The sequence below is a fragment of the Martes martes genome (genome assembly GCF_963455335.1).
Source record: "Martes martes genome assembly, chromosome: 10".
NCBI classification, from domain to species: Eukaryota; Metazoa; Chordata; class Mammalia; order Carnivora; family Mustelidae; genus Martes; species Martes martes.
Genome location: NC_137898.1, coordinates 4,860,452 through 4,883,540, shown reverse-complemented (window position 1 = coordinate 4,883,540; position 23,089 = coordinate 4,860,452). Strand labels below are relative to the sequence as shown.

The window sequence follows — 23,089 nt, the reverse complement described above, 5'->3', positions numbered from 1 at the left end:
AACCACACTGCTGTTCCCCGTGGGGATGCTGGGCCGGGGGCCCCGCCCGTTACAAATCTCCCTTGCCGGCTGCTCCCAGTTGGGGGGTCTGCCAGTGCGGGGCCTGGCGGGAGGCCGGAAGGCAGGAGGGAGACAGGTCGGCTTCTGTTCTTGACCAAGCGCTGGAGTAGCAACAGGGGATCCCCCCTTCTCCGGGATACCAGATCAGAGTCTGGGCCCCAGCTCCCGGGGTGCTCCTCAAGTCCTCAGATGCCAGCAACAGCCACGCGGTGCCCTCTTCACAGGGACGGGGGGCCCAGCGCCAGGGTCCGATAACCCCCACCTTCCCTTGGTCCCCCAGTCCTGGGAAGGGGCTGCTTCCTGCTGTTCTCTGCACCACGGGGTCCCATTTCTGCTTCCTTGGTCCTCTAACGCCTGTTCACCCAACTCCCTTATTAAATTCTCTATGTTGAAATTTCTAGTGCTGTTTCCACTTTCGTGCCAGCGTCTGCATGGGCACAGATGGCCAGAGGTTTTAGCTTCTTAGATTGTGGGAATGAGCCACAGCCTAGGAATGGCTGAGCGTTAGCTGAAAGGAGCCCACATCTCCATCGAGCCCAGGGAGCTGCCACACCCGCCCAGCCTGTCTCCGTGAGACACTTTAACACAAGAGGGAAACGAATTTCTGTGTTGTTGAAGCCACCGTGACTCTAGGGCTTTCGCTATAAGCAGCTCAATCTAGTACTAAGGGATACAGCTTATCACAATCCCCTCGCTGGTGCTCTCCTGATCTGCAAACCCCTCCTCACCCTTCTCTGCTACCTAAAAACTACCTAGAGTTTACGACCAGGTTCAAAGTCCAACCTTTGCAAGAAGCTTTCGCCCTCCCCTGCTAACTCCTTGAAGACAGGGGTAAGGTCTCAATACAATTCTCAAGGCCCAGTAACGCCAAATGGTGGGTGCTCAGTAAAGATATTCTGAAGACGACGATAACCAGCAGCACTGCTGTCTCTTTTCTCCAAACTCCCACCTGTTATGTCTGTCTTATAGGTATGGTGGACTAGGCTTGGCTCCCTGATTAATTAGACTGTAAGCTCCCTAAGAGACAGTCCTGGGGGAAAGCACCATGCTACAAGAAAGACCACTGGCTTCAGGGCCAGGGATTCAAATCCCAGTACTGCCACTTACTAGCTGTGTGATCTTGGGCATATCACTAAACCTCTCTGGGCCTCAAATTCACCCCTCTGTAAAAGAGCTGCACTTTCTTTAGTCATTTTCTTTTTCTTGAGTGGGTGGAGGGGCAGAGGGAGAGGGAATCTTTCTTTCTTTTTTTTTTTTTTTTCTTGAGAGAAGGAGGGAGAGAGAGAACCTGTGTGGAGCCCGACGCAGGGCTCCATCCCACCACCCTAAGATTGTGACCTAAGCCAAAATCGGATCAGATTGATTCGATAGAGCCATCGAAGGCCCCCTCTTTAGTCATTTTAAGAGCTCCCTGAGGGGCGCCTAGGTGGCTCTGTCATTAAGCATCTGCCTTCAGCTCGGGTCATGATCCCAAGGTCCTGGGATCGAGCCCCGCATCAGGCTCCCTGCTTCTCCCTTTCCCACTTGCCCTGCTTGTGTTCCCTCTCTTACTGTGTCTCTGTCAAATAAATAAATAAAATCTTTTAAATAAATAGGTAAATAAATACGAGTTCCCTAGGCTGCAGTGTTCAACAGGTTAGCTCAGGTCCCCCTTCCACAGTCCAACAGGCTGGATGCTGATACGGCCTCCCATGTACAGATGAGGACACGAGACAGGGCAGGACAGCGCCGTGCTGGGCTAAGCACATAGTAGGTGCTATGGGAGCCAGACAGTAACAGGATGAATGTGTACAAATGTGCACACAACAGAGTTCTTGGTCTCCTGGGATGGCTGTAACACAGGACCACAAGTTTCACAGCTCAAAACAACACGACTTTGGGGTGTCAGGCTGGCTCCGCTGATGGAACGTGCAGCTCTTGATTTCAGGGTCATGAGTTCAAGCCCCATGTTGGGTGTAGAGATTACTTAAATAAATAAACTTAAAAAAAAAAAAAAACCAAACGTGAATTTATCTAACGGTTCTGGAGTTCAGACTCCAGGAAACAGGTCTTCCGTGGCTAAAATTAAGATGTCAGCAGGGCTGCACACCCAAAGGATATAGCACATTCCAGTAAACTAAAAACACAGTCTCAACTCATGAATGTCAAAGGACAGCGCTGGCGGGGTGGGGGGGGGACGGGACACGGACACGACTTGGTGTTTCACGAGGACAGAGTTTCAGACCAGGAAGATGGAAGCATTCCTGAGATGGTGCTGAGGGTTGCACAACAGAGTGAACGCCTTTAATCCACTGGACAATACTTTAAAAATGGTTAAAAATGGTAAATTTCAGGCTATGTACATTTTACCACAATGACTTTTAAAAAGGAATGAAGTACTGACACGTGCTACAACATTATGCTCAGTGAAAGAAACCCAGTCACGTATTCTGCGATCCCATTCATGTGAAATGTTCAGAACAAGGAAATAACTCAGGCAGAAAGCAGATCAGTGAGTGCCCAAGACTGGGCCGAACAGGGCTGGGGGCCAGGGTTCCCTTCTGAGATAAGAAAAATGTTCTAAAATTGATTGTGAGATGACAGCTGCCCATACCTATGAATATACTAAAACCCACCAGATACACACACTTTATTTAAATAGATGAATTATATGGTATGTGAACCATATCTCAATAAAGCACTTTTTAAAAAAGAAAAACCGGGGCGCCGGGGTGGCTCAGTGGGTTGGTTAAGCCTCTGCCTTCGACTCGGGTCATGATCTCAGGGTCCTGGGATTGAGCCCCGCATCAGGCTCTCTGCTCAGCGGGGAGCCTGCTTCCCCCGCCCCCCGCCACCGCCCCCCCACCGGCCCCTACCTGCCTCTCTGCCTACCTGTGATCTCTGCCTGCCAAATAAATAAATAAATAATCTTTTTTTAAAAATAAATAAAAAGAAAAAAGAAAAAAGACTTTTTTCCATATGTAACGATTTTTCTTGGCCAATGAAAAACTCGAATGTGCTTCTACAGAAACTGGGTTTCCCAGATGTGAGCAAAAGTCCTACTTAAGAACTTCGTCAACAGCTTACTTAAAGGCAACCATGAGGACCTGGGAATCTTCGCAAGAGTAACGATCTCTTTTCCCAAAATGCAAATCAGCTATCTACCCCCGCGAGGGAGGAACAGAGAGACCTGGGAACCCCAGGCTCTGGTTTTCCCCCAAGCGAGCCTTGAAGCACAGGGACAGTATGGAGGGAAGAGGATGAGAGCAGCCTTGACCCTTCTTCTCAACTCAGGGCAACGCCTCTAGTGCGTGGCTTATCAGAAGTGCCCTGCCACACGGGCTCCCGGCTACCAGGCGACAGGACAGGCATCCCATCAGTTAAAAGCCCTCGTTTTCCTTCCTGTCACACACTCTTGAGGGTTCGGTCAGCAGCGAGAGAAACAGATGAGCTACTGTTCTAAGTTGTGTAACTCCATTCAAAGTTTAATCCCGGGCTCCTAGGGAAGGCAGGCGGGCCAGCTCCGCCAGAAACCAGCTCACAACCTGGAAACCCTTCATCTCTCGAATTATCTGCAGCCCCTGTTGCTCAACAGGCCGAAGCGGGAGGAAGTAAACTGCCGGTTATTTCCTAGTGACAAGCAAGATAAACGAAAAACAAGGTCATTATCCCAGATGACCCAAGCTGTGAGAAACCACCTAGAAAAATGGAGTTACCCATGAGCCAAACAACACGACTAGGAATAAGACCCGTTGGGAAGATAGACCCGGAAGCGGAAGCAAAACTGCAAGGGCCCCACTGACCACAATTTGTCACGATCTTCTCCCAAGTAAAACCCCAGGAACGCTCAAGGATTTCAAACGAGCGCCGCAACAGCTTTGTAAGAAACACACGAGTCCTAGTGGAACGCAGGAGACAAGAGATACTCCAGGAAGCAGAAGAGCAAATAAAATGAAACAAACACGTGTATTTCCCACTTAGCACATGTCAGCAGCCGGCGCAGGACCCAGCGCCCAGCCAGGGGAGCCACGAGCACCACGAAGAGCTTGCTGCTCCCCAGGCGTTAATCAGGTATCAAGATAATCCTTCCAGCTTCTCTGGGTATCCAAAGAAAAACCATCCAATAACACAGTAAAGAACCACCCCCAAGCTGAAGAACTAGGGCTAATGGGTTTCTACGCTGGAGCAAGTCATTTCAGGGAGAAGAAAGCCACACAGTAGCAGAGGAGCGCACTGCTGCTTCTGTCACTTTAGTGTCCGTATCCACCACGAGCAACAAAGAACTCAGGGGACTTGGGTGTGCTGTTAGGGACTCAGCTAAGTTTTATCAGTTCTACTGGAGCAACGAAAGTAGGCTGCTTGTAACGTGTAGTAAATGGTTTTGCCTTTCAAATCTCGGAATTCATGTTCCAAAAAATCATGTTATTATGGATCTTAAAGACCCCCAAAACAAAAGATGTAACAAGTTACCCAAATTCTGTCATTTGAACATAACCACTTTTGTTCATTCTGGGTGGTTTTGTTTCTTTTTTCTTTAAGCAGACTCCACGCCCAAGCTGGGGCTTGAACTCTTGACCCGGAGATCAAGAGCCGCATGTTCTACAGACCCAGCCGGCCAGGGGCCCCTAGCATTCTGGGTTTTTTGGTTGTCATTTTCCTAAGCACCTCTTTTCCTACTTCTTTCTTGTTATTAAAATTGGGATCTTCCTGAATGTATTACTCCATAACTTCCTTTTCCATTTATAGTACAAGCATTTTCCATCAATTCAGCATTAAAAACTCAATTTTTTAAAAATATTTTATCTATTTATTTATTTATTTATTTGACAGAGATCACAAGTAGGCAGAGAGGCAGGCAGAGGGAGAGGGAGAAGCAGGCTCCCCACTGAGCAGAGAGCCCAATGTGGGGCTCGATCCCAGGACCCTGGGATCACGACCCAAGCCAAAGGCAGAGGCTTTAACCCACTGAGCCACCAGGTGCCCCTAAAAACTCAATTTTTAATCACACACACAATTTCATCTTAAAGACTAAGCATGGTTTAGCCAATGGTCCACTGTGGCTTTTCCAAAACTTTTAACTTCCATCCATAACTCTACAGTATGTACACCTGTACGTCAACCTTTATGCACAGTCTGATGAGACCCTTCAGTTACAGTTGGTTTTTCTGGGTCAAAGGGCACTAACATTTTAAAATTCTTGCTACCCATTGCCAAAGTGTCCTACAACCAAGCCACACCACTCACTGTTTGCCTATCAGCACATCAGAACTCCCCTCCCGTATTTTTTTCTTATTTTTCTTAAGACTTACGTATTTAAGAGAGAGATAGAGAATGCAAGTGGGGGGACAGAGGAAGAGGGACTCTCAAGCAGACTCCCCACTGAGTGAGGAGCCTGACACGGGGCTTGATCTCCCAACCATGAGATCACGATCTGGGCTAAAACCAAGAGTCAGACGTTTAACCAACTGAGCAGTCCAGGCACTCCCTATTTCATATTCTTGTCTCACTTATTTAACAATGAAAACTTGATAGATCAAAATATGATTTTTAAAAATACCAAACTGCAGGGCACCCCAGTGGGTCAGTCAGTTGAGAATCTGACTCTTGGTTTCAGCTTGGGTCATGGTCTTGGGGATGTGGGATTGAGCCCATTGGGCTCCCCACTCAGTAGAGAGTCTGCTTTCCCTCTCTCTCTCTCTCCCTCTCCCCATTTATGCACACACATTCTGTCTCTCTAAAATAAATCTTTAAAAATTAATAAATAAAAAGGAGAATCAAATTGCTACTTGAGATAACTAAAATTTTTTTTAAGTCTAAAGGCCATGAAATATTTTAAGTTAAAAAACTGATGCACTGGAAATATTTATAGGTACATTAATACAGAAAAAATGCATTTATCAAAATAAATTACAAAACATGTTGAGAGTTAGCTTTATTCAAATGATTTCTTGGGGGCTGCATCTTGGGTGGCTCAGCTGGCTTCGGCTTAGGTCATGATCCCGGGATCCTGGATCCCACATCAGTCTCTCTGCTCAGCACGGAGTCCGCGTCTCCCTCTGCCCCTCCCCCTGCTCATGCACACTTCTTTGTCTCAAACAAATAAAATCTTAAAAAAAAAAAAAAAAAAAGATGGGGCGCCTGGGTGGCTCAGTGGGTTAAGTCTCTACCTTCGGCTTGGGTCATGATCTCAGGGTCCTGGGATCGAGCCCCACATCAGGCTCTCTGCTCAGTAGGGAGCCTGCTTCTCTCTCTCTCTCTCTCTGCCTGGCTCTCTGCCTACTTGTGATCTCCCTGTCTGTCAAATAAATAAATAAAATCTTAAGAAAAAAAAAAAAGACTTCTTGGTGACATGCATCAGTGGCTCCATGCTGCATAACTCCAAAACTGGTAAGCGTCATTCTATCACCCTCTTCATAAAGCCAAACAATTAACTGCACTAACACTGAGAAGAGAAGATCAAATTGGAAAATGTAAAATAGCAGATAATCTAAAATTTCAGTTGGCCCAGAAATGGGTCAAAGACGCTGTGTCATAGTAGGCAACCATACTGATCGACATGATTAAAGAGGACCTTGGGAAAATTCCACAAAATCATTTCAAAACAAAAACCATTCCATATAACACTAAAATCTGGTATTTGACGCTACTTCCTCTTCAAAGTTCCTTATGGCAAGACATATCAATTATGCCTTCTTACCATGCAAGGTCTTCCTCATATAGAAGCCTAACTGACAACAAGTTCCATAAGGTCAAATACGAACCAGAATGTTCCAAAACATACAGGATCATTAATTCTCTTATATGTCAACTATTCCATTACAAACACACGTATCACAAAAAATACTCTAATGCTTCAGCACACAACCCAAATACACAGATCATAGAAGGTTCCAAAATTCTGATCTAAAGATCAGAATCTGGGGCACCTGGGTGGCTTAGTTGGTTAAGCATCTTCCTTTGGCTCAGGTCATGATCCCAAGGTCCTTGGACTGAGCCCCATGGGAGCTCAATGAGGGAGCCTGCTTTTCCCTTTCCCCTCTGCCCCTCCCACCCCCGCTTGTGCTCTCTCTCACTCTGCACACTTTCTCCCAAATAAATTAATAAATCTTAGAGGTTTTTTAAAAAAGATTTTATTTATTTATTTGACAGACAGAGATCACAAGTAGGCAGAGAGGCAGGCAAAGACAGAGAGAGGAGGAAGCAGGCTCCCTGCCGAGCAGAGCGCCCGATGTGGGGCTCGATCCCAGGACCCTGAGATCATGACCTGAGCCGAAGGCAAAGGCTTAGCCCACTGAGCCACCCAGGCACCCCTTAAAAGTTTTTTTAAAGATGGGGTGCCTGGATGTCTCAGTGGGTTAAAGCCTCTGCCTTCGGCTCAGGTCATGATGTCAGGGTCCTGGGATCGAGTCCCGCATCGGGCTCTCTGCTCAGGAGGGAGCCTGCTTCCTCCTGTCTCCCACTGCCTGCCTCTCCACCTACTTAAAATCTCTGTCTGTCAAATAAATAAATAAAATCTTAAAAAAAAAAATCAGCTGGCAATGCACCAAGTTGATTGGTAGCAAAGGAAATCACAGTGCTGATAAAGACCACAGTAGGGTCAAAGCAGTGACAACCTTTTCCAGTATCTCCTCAATCATAATGGGGGAAATCTGCCGGGGTCCACAGAGATTCTCTGTGACAGAGGCTTCAAAAGATCAGTGACAGCTTCAAAAGGATAAACATCAAGTGACCACGTGACCCACCAGTTCCACTCCTAGACATACACCCGAAAGAACTGGACGATGTCCTCACAAACACTGTACACAAACGTCCGTAATAGCCACAACATGGAAAAGCTCAAATGTCCATCAACTGTGGTATATCACAGAATGGAGTATTACTCAACCATAAAGAGGAACAAAGTACCGTATGTGCTATGACACAAATAAACCTTGAAAACATACTAAGTTAAAGGAAGTGGTCACCAAAGTCCACACACATTGTGTGCTTCTCTCTACGTGATATGTCCAGAAGACATGAGCCGGATTACTGGTCGCGGGGAGCACGGGGAGACACTGCTAATGGGAAAGGATTTATTTCTGACGTGATGAAAATGTTCTGAAAAGATGGCAGTGATTACTGTAGAACCCTATAAAAAAACTAAAAATCACTGAACTGAATTTAAAAGGGTGAACTTCATGTTTTCTCAATAAAGCTGTTAATTTTCTTTTTGAACCTGATAACCACTCTGCCTTAGGTAGTTAACTGCACATCGAACATTCATGGATTTATCTGAACCAACCTCTTAACATTAAACCTCTGTGTCTTATTCATGGCGATAGTCATTTGATTAAAATCTGCTCCTAACCATCAAATACTTCTAGGGAAACTGTTAGATCCTAAGAGCCATCAAATCCACAGAAAAAGACTCCTCAGGTTTTAGGATCTGGAGAAAGAAACATCACTAAGAGCTTTGGAATGAGAAAAGTCACCCAGTTTCAGGAGACTTCTGCAGGGCTGCACTACGTTCCCAGCTTCGCACACCCTTTCTCACTCCACTTGGACGCGGAGCTTCTCCCCCCACCACTGCTACCAGGGGCCCCTTCCTCTGGTCCTGATCAGGTTCTTTTTTTTCCTTCCCATCTTTTTGCCACTTTTCCTCCCTCCCTTCAACTTCGAGGCCAGTAAGAGAAGGCTCTCACACACAAAACCCACCACCTTCTCTTCTCCTCCTCCCCTGTCATTGCCAGGGTCCCACAGTCCTGGCACCCAAGACATTACAAAAACTGTCGAGAGAAACACTTCAAAGTCCCGAGAGGGGAGCTCGGCCAACACGCGTCTCTCTTGCCCTTTGCCCTCCTCCTATAGACTCGTTTCCATTCTGCTCAGACTCTCTTGGCTTTTCGAAGTTTTTATTTATGCTTTAACAGCCATGGCCATCTCCACACAGAAGGGCTTCCACAATGTTGCTGTTGTTTTTCGTAAGATTTTATTTATTTATTTGAGAGAGAGCAAGCGAGAGAGAGCATTGGCAGGGGCCGAGGGAGAGGGAGAAGCAGATTGCCCACTGAGCAGGCAGCCGCACAGGAGGCTCGATCCCAGGATCCTGGAATCATGACCTGAGCCAAAGGCAGATGCTTAACCGACTGAGCCCCCCCGGTGCCCCTGCACAGTGCTCTTTAATGCAGCACCCTAAATTCCACCACTGAGCTGGAAGGCCAAATGCAAAGGCAGGAAAACGACGGGAACCAGACAGGAAAACTCAGAAGAGATGGCATTTTCAACAGCACCCCGGCAGGAGAAAGTAGCCAAAGTATGAGCATGACTTCAGGCATGAATTGCCTCCTCGCTGATAATACTCACCTTCCCGAAACCCAAGCTTCTTCCCTCACGATCCGCAAATGGGCAAGGGGCAACTCATACACCGTATTGTCTGCAGTTCTCCTTAGTCACATGGGGTCCCTGAAAAGGTCAGAGACACCTGGAAGATCCTCAACCCCCTCCACGTGACCCTATCCTTGAGGCACACAAATGTCACCTGGTCCTGGACAATAACAGGATGTATGTCTGCCTGGGTTCCTTCCTTCCTTCCTTCCTTATTTCTTCCTTTTAAGGATTTGTTTTAGAGGGAGAGCACAAGCAGCAGCAGCAGCAGGAGAGGGAGACCCTCAAGCCCATTCCAATGCCCAGCAGGGAACCTGACCGCAGGGCTTCATCTCACCACCAGAGCTCACGACCTGTGCCAAAACCAAGAGTCACTCAACCGACTGAGCCAGGCGGGTGCCCCTCAAAAAAATTTTAAACAAAACGAGCAAAAATAGCCTTTGTTTTTTCCGAATGTCTTCTGGAATCACTTCACCAATAAAAGCAACGCTCAGGAAGGGAGGGGGCTCACTTGAGCGAACTCCTTGATTAATCATCAAGTAGCTATGAATTATCATCCTAACTAAGACAAGACAATTAGAGATTAACAAATATTCTTGTCAAAAATCTAAACTCAAGAGTTCATGTATCTACCCAGGTGGTGTCTTCTCTTCTATTCCATAATATACCAGTTTTCTGTTTTAATAAACAAACTGGCAAATACGAACTACTCTCTGAAGCCACTAATACAATTAGCTCTCTGGGCAGATCTGTAAGACCGCACTGTGGCTTGAGTACGGGCATGCCAGTTTGATAAGCACAAATCTCACCCTTTATTTGATTTTATGGACACGGGAGTGGTTAAAAAAAAAAAAGAATAAGGAAAATTTTCAGGAAGTTGGGACCCAGTTAATTGAGCTTTTACTGTAAATTCCCTGCCTCAAGTCACAAACAGATAATACTCCAGGACTTTTCTTATCCATTATCAATCTATAATAATAAGGACTAACTTACTTCTTGGTGAATTTTCCAACTGAACTTCAGCTGCAGAGAAAGTGCCCGATTTTTTTTTTTCTCCTCCAACTTGCCTTTCTCTGCATGAGCTCCACTGTCCCAGATCCTGCAGCACCCTCCTCTCCCACAGGACTCTACTGTGTTAGACAGTAAAGCAGCTCAGGGAAATTTACATGTTACTGACATCCAGGGTAAATCCACAAAAAACTCAAAACCCGCAAAGTGCAAAATAAATCAATCCTCTCCAACTGCTACTAGGTCATCATAATTCAAACGGGTGACTCTGACACGTAACCATTAAGTACAACTTCCAGACTTCACAGCAATGTGGAGATTTTCAAGGAGGGAGAAGGAAAAAGGGCATTTCCCCACTACGAGGCATATGAGACAGTATCCCTGACTTCAGGGGCGGGTCATCACTATTTAGGACACAGCTGTACTTCGCCTGGGCGGCCAGAGGTGGCAGAAGTGCTCCCCACTGAAACACCGATAACAAGTCATTTGAAGTGATCCAACCAGAAAGAGAGAAAGCGAAGTTGGAAAAGCTACCCCACGGCCCCTCGGCTTCCTACCATCCAGCCTGTCAGGTGGGATAGCACAAGTGCCCGTATACTCCTCGATCCTTCTCCAGCCATAAAGCAGCAGGAGCGAGCTGTCCTCTTGGTTCCAGAGCACATACAGAGGAAACAACGATCACTTCAGAAAACCTTCCAGACTTTCCACCCACCTTACCAAAAACATCAAATACTACCATCAGCTGTTGGCCATGAAAACTGTCAGTCAATTCTGGTTGCTCTGAAAAGTTCACATAGCTTGTAAATACACTCTGTGTGCAAAAGGCAGCCAAACGGAGGCGATGAGATCATCAAACCTTCTCAGCCCCAGGAAGAAAGCTGAGTAGTCCAGTAGATGTGACCGGCCTGCACACATCGGCATCAGGAAGCTGGCACACACAGTATAGATCTTGGGCACTTGTGCGTGTCACACTGACATTCAAGTACGCGGTTTGTGGTGAAGTAGTAGCCGGTGATTTGGCTGAAGAACAAGTTTTAACTACAAGTTAAAGGCAAACATACAGGAGAGAGCTTCTGAGCTAGTCTCTACATTGGCGTCTAGAAGTGGCTTCAATGTTCTCAAGCATTTTTCCTACGGAAAATACTTTAAGATTTTATTTATTTATTTGACAGAGAGCACAAGCAGGAGGCGCAGCAGGGAGAGGGAGAGGGAGAAGCAGGCTCCCCACTAAGCAGGGAGACCGATTTGGGGCTCAATCCCAGAACCCTAGGATCAAGGATCATGACCCGAGCCAAAGGCAGACACCCAACCAACTGAGCCAGCCAGGACCCCCCGAAAAGTACTTTTTTTTTTAAGATTTTACTATTTATTTGACAAACAGAGATCACAAGCAGGCAGAGAGGCAGACAGAGAGAGAAGGGGAAGCAGGCTCCCTGCCAAGCAGAGAGCCTGATGCGGGGCTCAATCCCAGGACCCTGGGATCACGACCTGAGCCAAAGGCAAAAGCTTTAACCCACTGAGACACCCAGGTGCCCCCAGAAAATACTTTTTTTTTTAAGATTTTATTTATTTGACAGAGAGTGAGAGAGAGAGCACAAGCAGGGGGAGCAGCAGGCAGAGGGAGAAGCACACTGGCCTCTGAGCAGGAAGCCTGATGCAGGGCTCGATCCCAGGACCCGGAGATCAGGGTCTGAGCCGAAGGCAGAGGCTTAACCCACTGAGCCACCCAGACGCCCCTCCAGAACTCTTTTTATCTTGCAAAACTGAAACTGTGCCCATTAAGCACTAACTCTCCACTCTCCCCTCCCCCAGCCCTCGGCCACCCTAGTCTACTCTGTCTCTATGAATCTGCAGATCTCACAGAAGTCAAATCATACAGTTACGGCTTTTTGTGACTTGCAATTATTTCACTTAGCATTAGTCCTCGAGGTTTACCCGTGCTGTAGAAGGTATCAGAATCTCCTTTTTTAAGATCACCTAGTGGTCCATGTAAGTGTGACACTTTGCTTACCCATTCATTCCCTACAACATCCATGTATTTTTCATCATTTAGAAAGACCCACATGTAGGTGCATCAGCTCAATGCTCAGAGAATGATAAACCCAAGAATCCACCTGCTCCAGGAAAATCTTTAACAAACATTTTCATCTGCTAAACCAAGCTGTGAGGTTATCTGGTCTGCAACAAGCCAGCTGTATTCTGCTGAAAACTAAAGGAGCCCCTGACAGCTCGGCAGACTGGCCGCCAGTTACATGGTATCAGGCCCAGCACGAAGGACTCCAGCTCCCTGAGGCTTACAGCAACCCCCCCCCAACTTCACTTTCTCTAAAAATCAGATGACACGGGGGGGGGGGCCGGGGATCAAACATAACCACTCTCTCAACATGAAAAAGATCCACAAGTCCAAGGACTGGATACACAGAAAATAGAACAGTGACATATCAAAACAGCCGATGAATTTGGAGCACAAATGAAGTGGCGGGGGGGTGGGCAGATATTTGCAAAATCTCTTTTAACCATCTAAAACTCAACTTGAAACAACCGTGGTTCAGGTTGAGGGCAGGGAGCCAACTCAGTGAAATGACACCATCAGTGTGTGGTGATCAGAAACAGGTGCCTTAACCCCAAGCCCGGAGGCAGAGTTAAGGGAAGAGCCTTTGACCTTGGTGAACGGCAGGCTCCTGCAGACACCTGCGTGGCCCTGGGCCGTTGACTTGATGCCATCTGAGCCTGCCTTCTCACCATCAAATAATGCAGCAGCATCTAATGCGGGGGTTCTGATGATCACACGAGGTCGTGTCAGCGACTCAGCAGCAGCAACTGGAAGCAAAAGCGCACGCGCGGGCCTGCGCCGGCCGGAGAGGAAGCTGGTCTCTGGTCCCCTAGTCCCAGGGTTGCTCCAGCTCCGCACGGCCGACACGCGGGGCCGGAGGATTCTTTGTTGCAGTTAGAGCAGGAGCTGTCCTTTGAACTGTAGGACGGTGAGCAGTACCCCTTCCCTCCACCCACTGGAGGCCGGCAGTGCCACCACCCCATCGTGACAATCAAAACTGTGTCCGGGCGCTACCGAGTGTTCCTCAGAACAGGTTCCTACAATTCCGCTCCCAAGTCACTATTCTGAGCACCCCTGGAAGGCAGCACGCCTCTGGCCGCTCTGTCACGCGGGAGGGTCTTCCGTCTGTCAGAGCACAGGGGCTGCTGCCACTTCCTCCATAAAGTGCCCCCCGCAAGGCCCCGCTCACACGGACCTCCCAGGCCTCACTTTTTTTTTTTTTTTTAAACTGTTTCATTGTAAGTCCCCGGGCTACTGGGACACTCAGCAGAAAACAGTACTGGCCACAGTGAGATGTGTAAATATGTAATAAAGGGCATGGGGGGGCACCTGGCAGGCTCGCTTGGTAGAGAATGCAACTCTTTTTTTTTTTTTAAGATTTTATTTATTCATTTTTCTTTACAAAGAGAGTACACGTGCATGAGGGGAAGGCCAGAGCGAGAGAATCCCAAGCAGACCCCGAACTGAGCGCAGAGCCCAATGCGGGGCTTGATCCCATGACCCCAAGATCATGACCTGAGCGGAAAGCAAGAGTTAAGACATTTAACAAACTGAGCCACCCAGGCGCCCCGAGAATGCCATGCTTGATCACAGGGTTGTGAGTTCAAGCCCCACACTGGGTATAGAGCCTGCTTATATACATACATGTATAAAAGACAAGGAGAGTACAACTTCATTGTAGATGCAAAACAGACTAATGAAAAGCTAAAGACAAGGGCTGTCCAAGGGCAGAACAAGATTCTCCACCGGGTGATAGAGGATGGTGAGAGAGTGGAAGGGTGTGGGGCTGTGCTGTAGGGAAAAGCCCGTAAGGAGAACACGGCATCAGTAGCTAGACAAGCCAAGAGACCAGACTGAGAATAAAATCCAGGAACTAATTAAGAATTATAGCAAGGTTACAGGATATAAAAGTCATATAAAAGTTAACATATACGGACACCAGGTGGCTCAGTTGGTTAAGTGACTGCCTTTAGCTCAGGTCATGATCCTGGAATCCTGGGATCAAGTCCCACATCGGGCTCCCTGCTTGACGGGGAGTCTGCTTCTCCCTCTGATGCTCTCCCTTCTCATGCTCTCTCTCATTCTCTCTCTCTCAAATAAATGGAATCTTAAAAAGAAAAAAATTAACATATAAAAGTCAATCATGGGGCACCTGGGTAGCTCAGTTGGTTAAGAGTCCAACTCTCGATTTCGGCTCCGGTCATATCTCTGGGTTGTGAAATTAAGTCCTGTATTGGGCTCCACGCTGGGCATGGAGGCTGCTTAAGATTTCTCTCTCCCACTCCCTCTGTCCCTCCCCACCCTCTCTTAAAAGAAAAAAAAAAAAAAAAGTCAATCACTTTCACTTTCCCATATACCAGCAATGAACAAGGAGAAATTAAAATTGAAAACACATTACCACGTACATCGGCAACCAAAAAATGAAACATTTAGGTGTAAATGTAATAAAATATGTACAAGATCCATAGGAGGAAAAATACAAAACTCCTATGAAGGATATCAAAGAATAACTAAATAAAATGGAGAGATAGTCCATGTCCGTGGATAGAAGACTCAGTATATCGACAAGATGCTAGTTTTTCCCTATTTGATGTATAGATCCAACACAATCCTAATCAAAATCCTAGCGTTGTTTTATCAGTATTGACAGACTGACTCTGGAGTTTATATGGAGAGATAAAACACCCAGAATAACCAACTCAGTATTAAAGGAGAACAAAGTCAGGACTGACACTACGTGACTTCAAGACTTACTACAACGCTACAGTACTCAGGACAGTGTGGCACTGGCAAAAAAAATGGGCAAACGGGGGCACCAGGGTGACTCAGTTGGTTAAGCTACTGCCTTCGGCTCAGGTCGTGATCCCAGGGTCCTGGGATCCAGTCCCACGTCGGGTTCCCCCTGCTCAGCAGGGAGCCTGCTTCTCCCTCTCCCTCTGCCTGCCACACACCCCCTGCTTGTGCTCTGTCTCTGTGGATGTTGAATAAATAAATGAAATCTTTGGGGGGAAAAAAAAAAAGAATGGGCAAACAGATTGATTGAACAGAGGGCAGAGCCCAGAAATAGATCCACATAAATACAGTCCACTGATCTTGACAAAGAACAAAAACAAGTCGATAAAGGACAGTCTTAACAAATGGTGCTGGAATGGCTAGACATTCACAGTTAAAAAATGAAATCTGGGCATGTCTGGGTGGCTCAGTTGCGAAAGTGTCGGACTTTGATTGTAGCTCAGATCTTGATCTCAAGGTTGTGAGTTCAAGCCCTGCACTGGCCTTCACACTGGGCATGGAGCCTACTTTAAAAAAAAGAAAGAAATCTAGACACAGACCTTACATCCTTCACAAAAGTTAACACAAAATGGATCCTAGACCTAAATGTAAAATGCACAACTACAAACCAGACTGTAACAGGAAGTCATCCAAACAACCTTGCTGGTCCCCGTCAGAGCTTAGATACAACACCAAAGGCACAATCCGTGAAAGAAATGATTGAGAAGCTGGAATTCATTAAAATTTAAAACTTCTGCACAAAGACACTATTCAAGAAAATAAGGTGACAACCACCAACTGGAAGAAAATATCTGCAAGCACGCCTGGGAGGCTCGGTCAGTTGAGCATCTGCCTTCAGCTCAGCTCATGATCCCAGGGTCCTGGGATCCAGCCAGCATCAGGCTCAGCAGGGAGCCTGCTCCTCCCTCTGCCTGCCGCTCTCCCTGCTTGTATTCTTACGCTGTCTTCTCTCTCTGTGGCAAATAAATAAAACCTTTAAAAGAAAAAACAAGGGGCACTTGGGTGGCTCAGTTAAAGCCTCTGCCTTCGGCTCAGGTCATGATCTCAGGGTCTTGGGATCGAGCCCCGCATCGGGCTCTCTGCTCGGCAGGGAGCCTGCTTCCTCCTCTCTCTCTGCCTGCCTCCCTGCCTACTTGTGATCTCTGTCAAATAAATAAATAAAATCTTAAATAAATAAATAAAAGAAAAAACAATATCTGCAAAAGACACACTGGGTAAAGGACTATTAGCCCAAAGATATGAGGAACTCTTAAAACTCAACAATAAGAAAATAGACATCGGTGCACCTGGGTGGCTCAGTCGTTACACATCCGCCTTCCACTCAGGGTCGTGGGATCGAGTCCTGCATTAGGCTCCCCACTCAGTGGGAAGCCTGATTCTTCCTCTCCCACTCCCCCTGCTTGTATTCCCTCTCTCGCTGTCAAATAAATTTAAAAAAAAAAAACTTAAAAGAAAATAGACAACTTGACTTAAAAAATGAGCAAAAGATCTAAACACACGTCACCAAAGAAGATACACAGAAGGCACGTAAGCACCTAAGATGATTCTCCACATCATATGTCATTAGGGAATCGCAAATTAAAATGAGATACCAGTGCACACCTATCAGAGTGGCCAAAATCCAGAATGCTGGCACCAAATGCTGGCGAGGATGCAGAGCACCGTGAACTCCGGCTCACTGCTGGCGGGAAGGCAGGCCGGCGCAACCGCTCTGGAAGACAGACTGGCTGTGTCTTACAGAACAAAACATGCTTTGCCATACAAGCCAGCTACTGCACACTTTCATATTTACCCAAAGAGTTGAAAACTTACATCCACACAAAAGGCTGCACATGGATATTTATAGCAGCTTTAGTCATAACTGCTTGGAAGCAACCAAGATGTCCTTCAGTAGGTAAATGGATAAACCATGGTCCATCTGAATGATGACACATTATTCAGCACTAAAATGAAATCCACGATCATGATATGGTAAGCCATGAAAAGACACAAAGGAGACTTTTAAATGAACACTATTAAGGAAAGAAGCCAATCTGAAAAGACTACATACTTTATGCTTCCAATCACAGGACATTTGAGAAAAGGGGTTGGGTGGAGAGAGGGACAGACAGAGGACAGAGGACCTTTAGGGCAGTGAGGCTACTCCGCAGGGTGCTGTAATAGTAGATTCGTGCCATACGTTTTTCCAAACCCACTCAATGTACAACACTGACAGTGAACCTTAGTGCAAATTAGGGACTTTTGAGTGATAATGATATCAGTATAGGTCATCAACTGTAACCAATGTACAACTCTGGTGTGTGTGTGTGTGTGTTGGGGGTGGGGGGAGGTATATGGGAACTCTCTGTACTTTCTGGTCAATTTGGCTATGAACCTAAAACTGCTCTAAAAAAATTAAGTTTGTTAATTTTTTCTAAGTAAGCTCTATGACTAATGTGGGGCTCAAACTCATGACCCTGAAACCCTGAGCTCGAATCACATGCTCTACCAACTGAGCCAGCCAGGGGCCCCAAGTGTATTTATTTATTTTTTTTTAAGTAAGGCCATGGGGCACCCAGGTGGCTCAGTGGGTCAAGCCTCTGCCTTCAGATCAGGTCATGGTCCCAGGGTCCTAGGATCAAGCCCCACATTGAGCTCTCTGCTCAGCAGGGAGCCTGCTTCCCGGTCTCTCTCTGCTTGCCTCTCTGCCTACTTGTGATCTTCCTCTCTATCAAAAAAATAAATAAAATCTTAAAAAAAAAAAAAAAAAGTAAGGCCACTTGGGGCGCCCAGGTGGCTGTCAGTTAAGCATCTGCCTTCTGCTCAGGTCATGATCCCAGGGTCCTGGGATCGAGCCGGGTGCTCACTGGGCTCCCTGCTCAGCAGTCTGGTTCTCCCTCTCCCTCTGCGCCTCCCCACCATTAGTGCTCTCACTCCCTCTCTCAAATAAATAAATAAATAAATAAATAAAATATTTTTTAAAGTTAGCAGGGCACCTGGGTGGCTCAGCCGGTTAAGCAGTTAAGTGCCTGCCTTCAGCTCAGGTCATGATCCCAGGGTCCTGGGACTAAGCCCACATCAGGCTCCTGGCTCAGCAGGGAGCCTGCTTCTCCCTCTCGGTGCTCCTTGAGCTCTCTCTCGTTATCTCTTTCTCTCAAATAAATAAATAAAATCTTAAAGAAAAAAAGTAAAGCTACTTAAGGGACCAAATTTTTGCAGTAAATAGTAAAAACAAAATGTAAATGAAACTTTATTTATTTTGAAAAATGAAACTGGAAGTTTTATACAACAGAATTTAGGTTAAAATTCAACTGTGTACATAAAAGGGAAATTAAGTAGGGAATTTTGGCATAATTTTATCAAAAAACATAGTGATGACACCATAAACCACAACTTACTCCCTATTTGACTTTTACTGCGTCACTGTGCAAATATACCTGAGGACTTGGCCAGTCTTTTCAATGACTTCTCTTGGTTTTTTGATGTCTAAATGATTCTACTTGGGAGAGCATAGGGTATCCTCTTCCCCATCTATTTTCAACTATTAGTGGGTCCGGGGGATATAACGTATCAACAGATTTGTGTGAAATTTAACAGCTCTCAAACATTTCTTCTATCAAACTTCATGAAATCTTGCAAAGATCTGCAATTTCATGTCACAACTGATTGTGACTTACCAACCAGCAACGAGAGTGATAATAACAAACCCCTGACTTGATGGGCCTGCACATCAGCTGTGATGGCTGGGTGTGGGCAGTAATTTTTCTTTCTTACTTTTTTTTTTTTTTTTTTTTGAGAGAGACAGAGACAGAGACAGAGACAGTAAGCTTGAGGGGAGGGGGGAATCTTGGGCAGAGTCCACACCCAGTGCAGAGCCCCAAGCAGGGCTCAATCTCACGACCCTGAGATCACGACCTGAGCCAAAATCAAGAGCTAGGCACTTAACCGAGGAGCCACCCAGGCACCCCAATGTTATGATAATTCTAATCTTTCCCTATACCAGCCCTGATTAGAGAGACTCAGGCAAACAATAGTCTGATTAGAAAGACCTGTCATGGGGCACCTGGGTGGCTCAGTGGGTTAAGCATCTGCCTTTGGCTCAGGTCATGATCTCAGGGTCCTGGGATCGAGCCCCACTTCGGGTTCTCTGCTCAGCCGGGAGCCTGCTTCCTCCTCTCTCTCTGCCTGCCTCTCTGCCTACTTGTGATCTCTGTCTGTCAAATAAAAAATAAATAAATAAAATAAAATCTTTAAAAGACCTGTCATCATAGTGAAGAGGTCAATTTCTTTTTAAAAGATTTTATTTATTTGACAGACAGAGAGATCACAAGTAGGCAGAGAGGCAGGAGGGTCGGGGGAGCAGGCTCCCCGCTGAGCAGAGAGCCCGATGCGGGGCTCGATCCCAGGACCCCGAGATCATGACCTGAGCCGAAGGCAGAGGCTTTAACCCACTGAGCCACTCAGGCCCCCTGAAGAGGTCAATTTAAGCTAAAATCCAGTGCCTACCACAAGTCAGGCACTATTCCACTGCAGGAGATACAAGATGAACAAGAAATGCCCTCTAGGAATTCAATTACAGAAGAAGCAAAGAAAAAACACAAAAATGTGGTAGGTGCTGTTGCTGTCAAGGTGTGTATGTATATGAAAGGCTATGGAAAAGACAAACAAATAAGAAATTAATTCTGCCTTTCTCTAAACTGGGCCTTGAAGGAGGAAGTGGTTTTTTTTAATAATTTTTTTAAAGATTTTTATTTATTTATTTAGCAGACAGAGATCACAAGTAGGCAGAGGCAGGCAGAGAGAGAGAGAGAGAGAGGAGGAAGCAGGCTCCCTGCTGAGCAGAGAACCCGATTCGGGGCTTGATTCCAAGACCCTGAGATCATGACCTGAGCTGAAGGCAGAGGCTTTAACCCACTGAGCCAGCCAGGCGCCCCTAAAGGAGGAAGTTTAAAAGCAGACACCAGGCTGCCAAGCAGAGCATAAGAGCACAGACAGGCCTAGAGGCTGAAAGGAGCTCACGGCTCCTCACTGCTGGTAAGGCGGGAGGGGGGGGGGAGGGGGCGGCGCATTTTTAAGCGCATTTTTAAATTACGGCAACAAAAAGGAACCACTCTAGAAAGGGAGGTGGGGCCCAAGTATAAAGCAGGCAAACAAGTCTGGATTTTATTCTCCAGTTACAGGAGTTACGTAAACTTTAAAACAAAGAAAAAAAAGCATCTGAGGATACCTGATAGCAGGACAAGGAACAATTCAGAGGAGGGAACCCAGAGCGCAAGGACATCCACAGCTCCCGTGACGGGGTCTAAGCAAGGCCGCGGACCTGGGCTCCGGCCTCACGAACAGCACAGGGAACAGACAGCAGGTGTGGGGGCAAAAGCCGCTCACCAGGCCTCAACTACCACTGCAGGCAGAAGAGGGGTGTCAGGGGCGGGGGGGCGGGCAGCGGTCCTGGGGCTCTGGTCAGCTGCTGTTACCAACTCAGAGACGGAAAGCATTAAAAGCATATTCCAGGGTGGGAAGGAGCAAAAGCGTGAAACATGAGACAGACTCGATGGACTGAGTGGAGGCGGTGAGGTCTGACAAACCGCTGGGGACGGACCAGCACCCCGCCGAACGCTGAGAGATCGTGAAGGTCAGTAACACCTAACAGCGGGAGTCACAGGAAAGGCAACTGCCTGTGGAGGGTCACTAGATTTCAACCAAGGGGAGCCCTTCTCCCCCTTCTGAACTGCCTCTTTTGCTTTTTAAAAGCTAGGCGTCACCCCCTTTCCCGTGACCTAAATCACCTCTTTTCTCCCTATTAAATGGATCCCATAACCACACTTCATTCCAGAGAACAGAACTAAGAGGCAATGTTTACCATGCGTCCTTTTAAAGGGTCCTCTAAACCCAAAAGGAAAGCTTCCAAGACCATTCTTAAGACTACTAATTCTTAGAGAAAAGAAACAAAACACATCTTCAATACTCTTACAATGACAGTTTTGCGCAAAACACAAAGGTTTAACCGGCCAGTGACACTCCCCCAAAAGGGACCACAGAAAAATGTCTGAAGGCCCGATCCCAGGGTGTCCAAACGTCTTCACAGGCAACAGGCAAGAGCACTGGGGGGGGGGGGGGGGTACCAGAGACGTCCTAGGTCAGCAAACAGCCACTGACCTCCAGCCCCTCCAGGTTTTTCATCTTACAGACGCATGGTACCGCCTAGGATGCGCTCCATCACTCTTTTGACTGAGAATCTTCAGGCCTAACTAAATGTGATCGTTTCGGAGAGTTTCACGAAAAAAAAAAAAAAATTCATCAGGCAGTTGCGAGATTACCCGAACACCTGTTTCTGATCCCTACCTTCTGACGCTCACTGCTCAGAGCAAATCTGCACGAGGGGTCCGCGGCACAACAAGGAAGTGAGGCTCCGGTATTCTGCCGCATCTGCAGCTCTGCTGGGAGACTGGGCACGGAAGAGGAATCGAATGACCCCAGCTGGATTTGGGGATTATCAGTGGCAGCCAGCCAGTGTCTAGACACGCCGCTCAACCTGGCCAACCAGTTAAGAGAAAAGCAGCAGAGAAAGAACCGCATTTCTAAAGGTCTAAGTGGAAGGACACACACACACTGTGAAATGGTTATCTCGGGGCGCAGAGCAACAGAAACCCCGGCAGTCTTTTCCTGCTCAGTCTGAAGACGCGCACACATTCGTCTTTCAAATTTGACTAAATATTTTTAGCTTAAAAAAAAAAAGGGAAAGGAAAAGAAGAGAGGGAAAATCTTTCTCCCCCCCCCCCCCCCACGGTGCTAACTTTTGGAGCCACACCTCCTAACACACCCCTAGGGCTGGACAGAGCTGCCCGGGATGAGCAAATGTCACCCCCGGCCACGAACAAACGACTCTTTCAGAGCGGGGAGAAAAGCAAACCACGGACTCGAGGAGCGAGAAGCAAAGTTACGAGGTGACTCTCTTTGTGAAGCCAATCACGACAGCCCTCCGCACCGAAGGCCCTCAGACCGCGAAGGGACTTCCCAAATTTTAAAGCTTCTGGACAAAACGCACTCGCGGAGCCCACGGCATTGTTCTGCCCGCAGGAGACCCGTTTTCCCCCGCAGCCGCTCTTCTGTCCCGCAGCGTCTTCTGGAAGGTCCTGGGAGGCCGCGGGCCCCTGCCGCGGAACCCGCCGGGACCTCGCGCGGCGCGGGAGGGGGTCTCCGGCCCCCCCAGCACGGCCCGCAGGCCCCGCCCCCGGCCCCGCCCCCGCCCGGCCAGCGTCACCTGACCGGGTAGCGGCTCCCCGCGCCCACCCCGGCGCGGCGCCGCCACCGACCTGATGACACTGATGTGGAACTGGTCCTCGCGAAGGCCGCGCCAGGCCCCGGGCAGGAACTCCTTGCACCACAGATAGGCCCGGCGCCGCGTCCGAGGTTCGGGCTGCTCGTCGGCCGGCGGCGGCGGCGGCGGCGGGGGCAGCGGCAGCGGCGGCGGCGGCGGCGGCGGCAGCGCGAGCGGCGGCTGCGGGCCGCCCAGCTGCTTGGGCTCGCGGTCGCTGGCGGCGTCGCGCTGCTGCCCCGCGCCGGGCGCCGGGGCCGTGCTGCCGCCGCCGCAGCTCAGCAGCAGCCCGAGCGGCGAGGGCTCCGCCTCGCCCCCGTTGCAGAACTTGGTCTTCATGCCGGGCAGGCGGCCGAGGAGGCGCGGGCGGCCGCAGCGCGAGAGAGCGAGGCTCAGGGTCCGGCCGGGCGCCCCCCTCACGGAGGCCGGGCGCGGAGGCGGCTCGGCGGCTCGCGGACGGGCCGGCCGGGCGCGGGCGCGGCGGTTGGGGCGCGCCGGGCGGACGTGGGGCGGCGGCGCGGAGGGAGCGGGCGGCGGGC

General features: G+C 48.2%; 1 protein-coding gene across 3 annotated transcripts in view; it reads right to left on the bottom strand.

The window, feature by feature from the left end:
- The window catches only part of CHKA (choline kinase alpha), a 61,145-nt gene extending 38,056 nt beyond the window's left edge, over positions 1-23,089 (bottom strand). Inside the window, exon 1 of one of the 3 annotated variants that reach the window (XM_080816950.1) lies at positions 22,549-23,089. In XM_080816950.1, coding sequence (XP_080673076.1) covers positions 22,549-22,889 — 341 coding nt within the window. In that variant the 5' untranslated portion in view covers positions 22,890-23,089. Of the gene's footprint in view, positions 1-21,577; positions 21,672-22,548 lie in introns of those variants that run through there. The other 2 variants (XM_080816948.1, XM_080816949.1) reach the window with 2 other exon arrangements.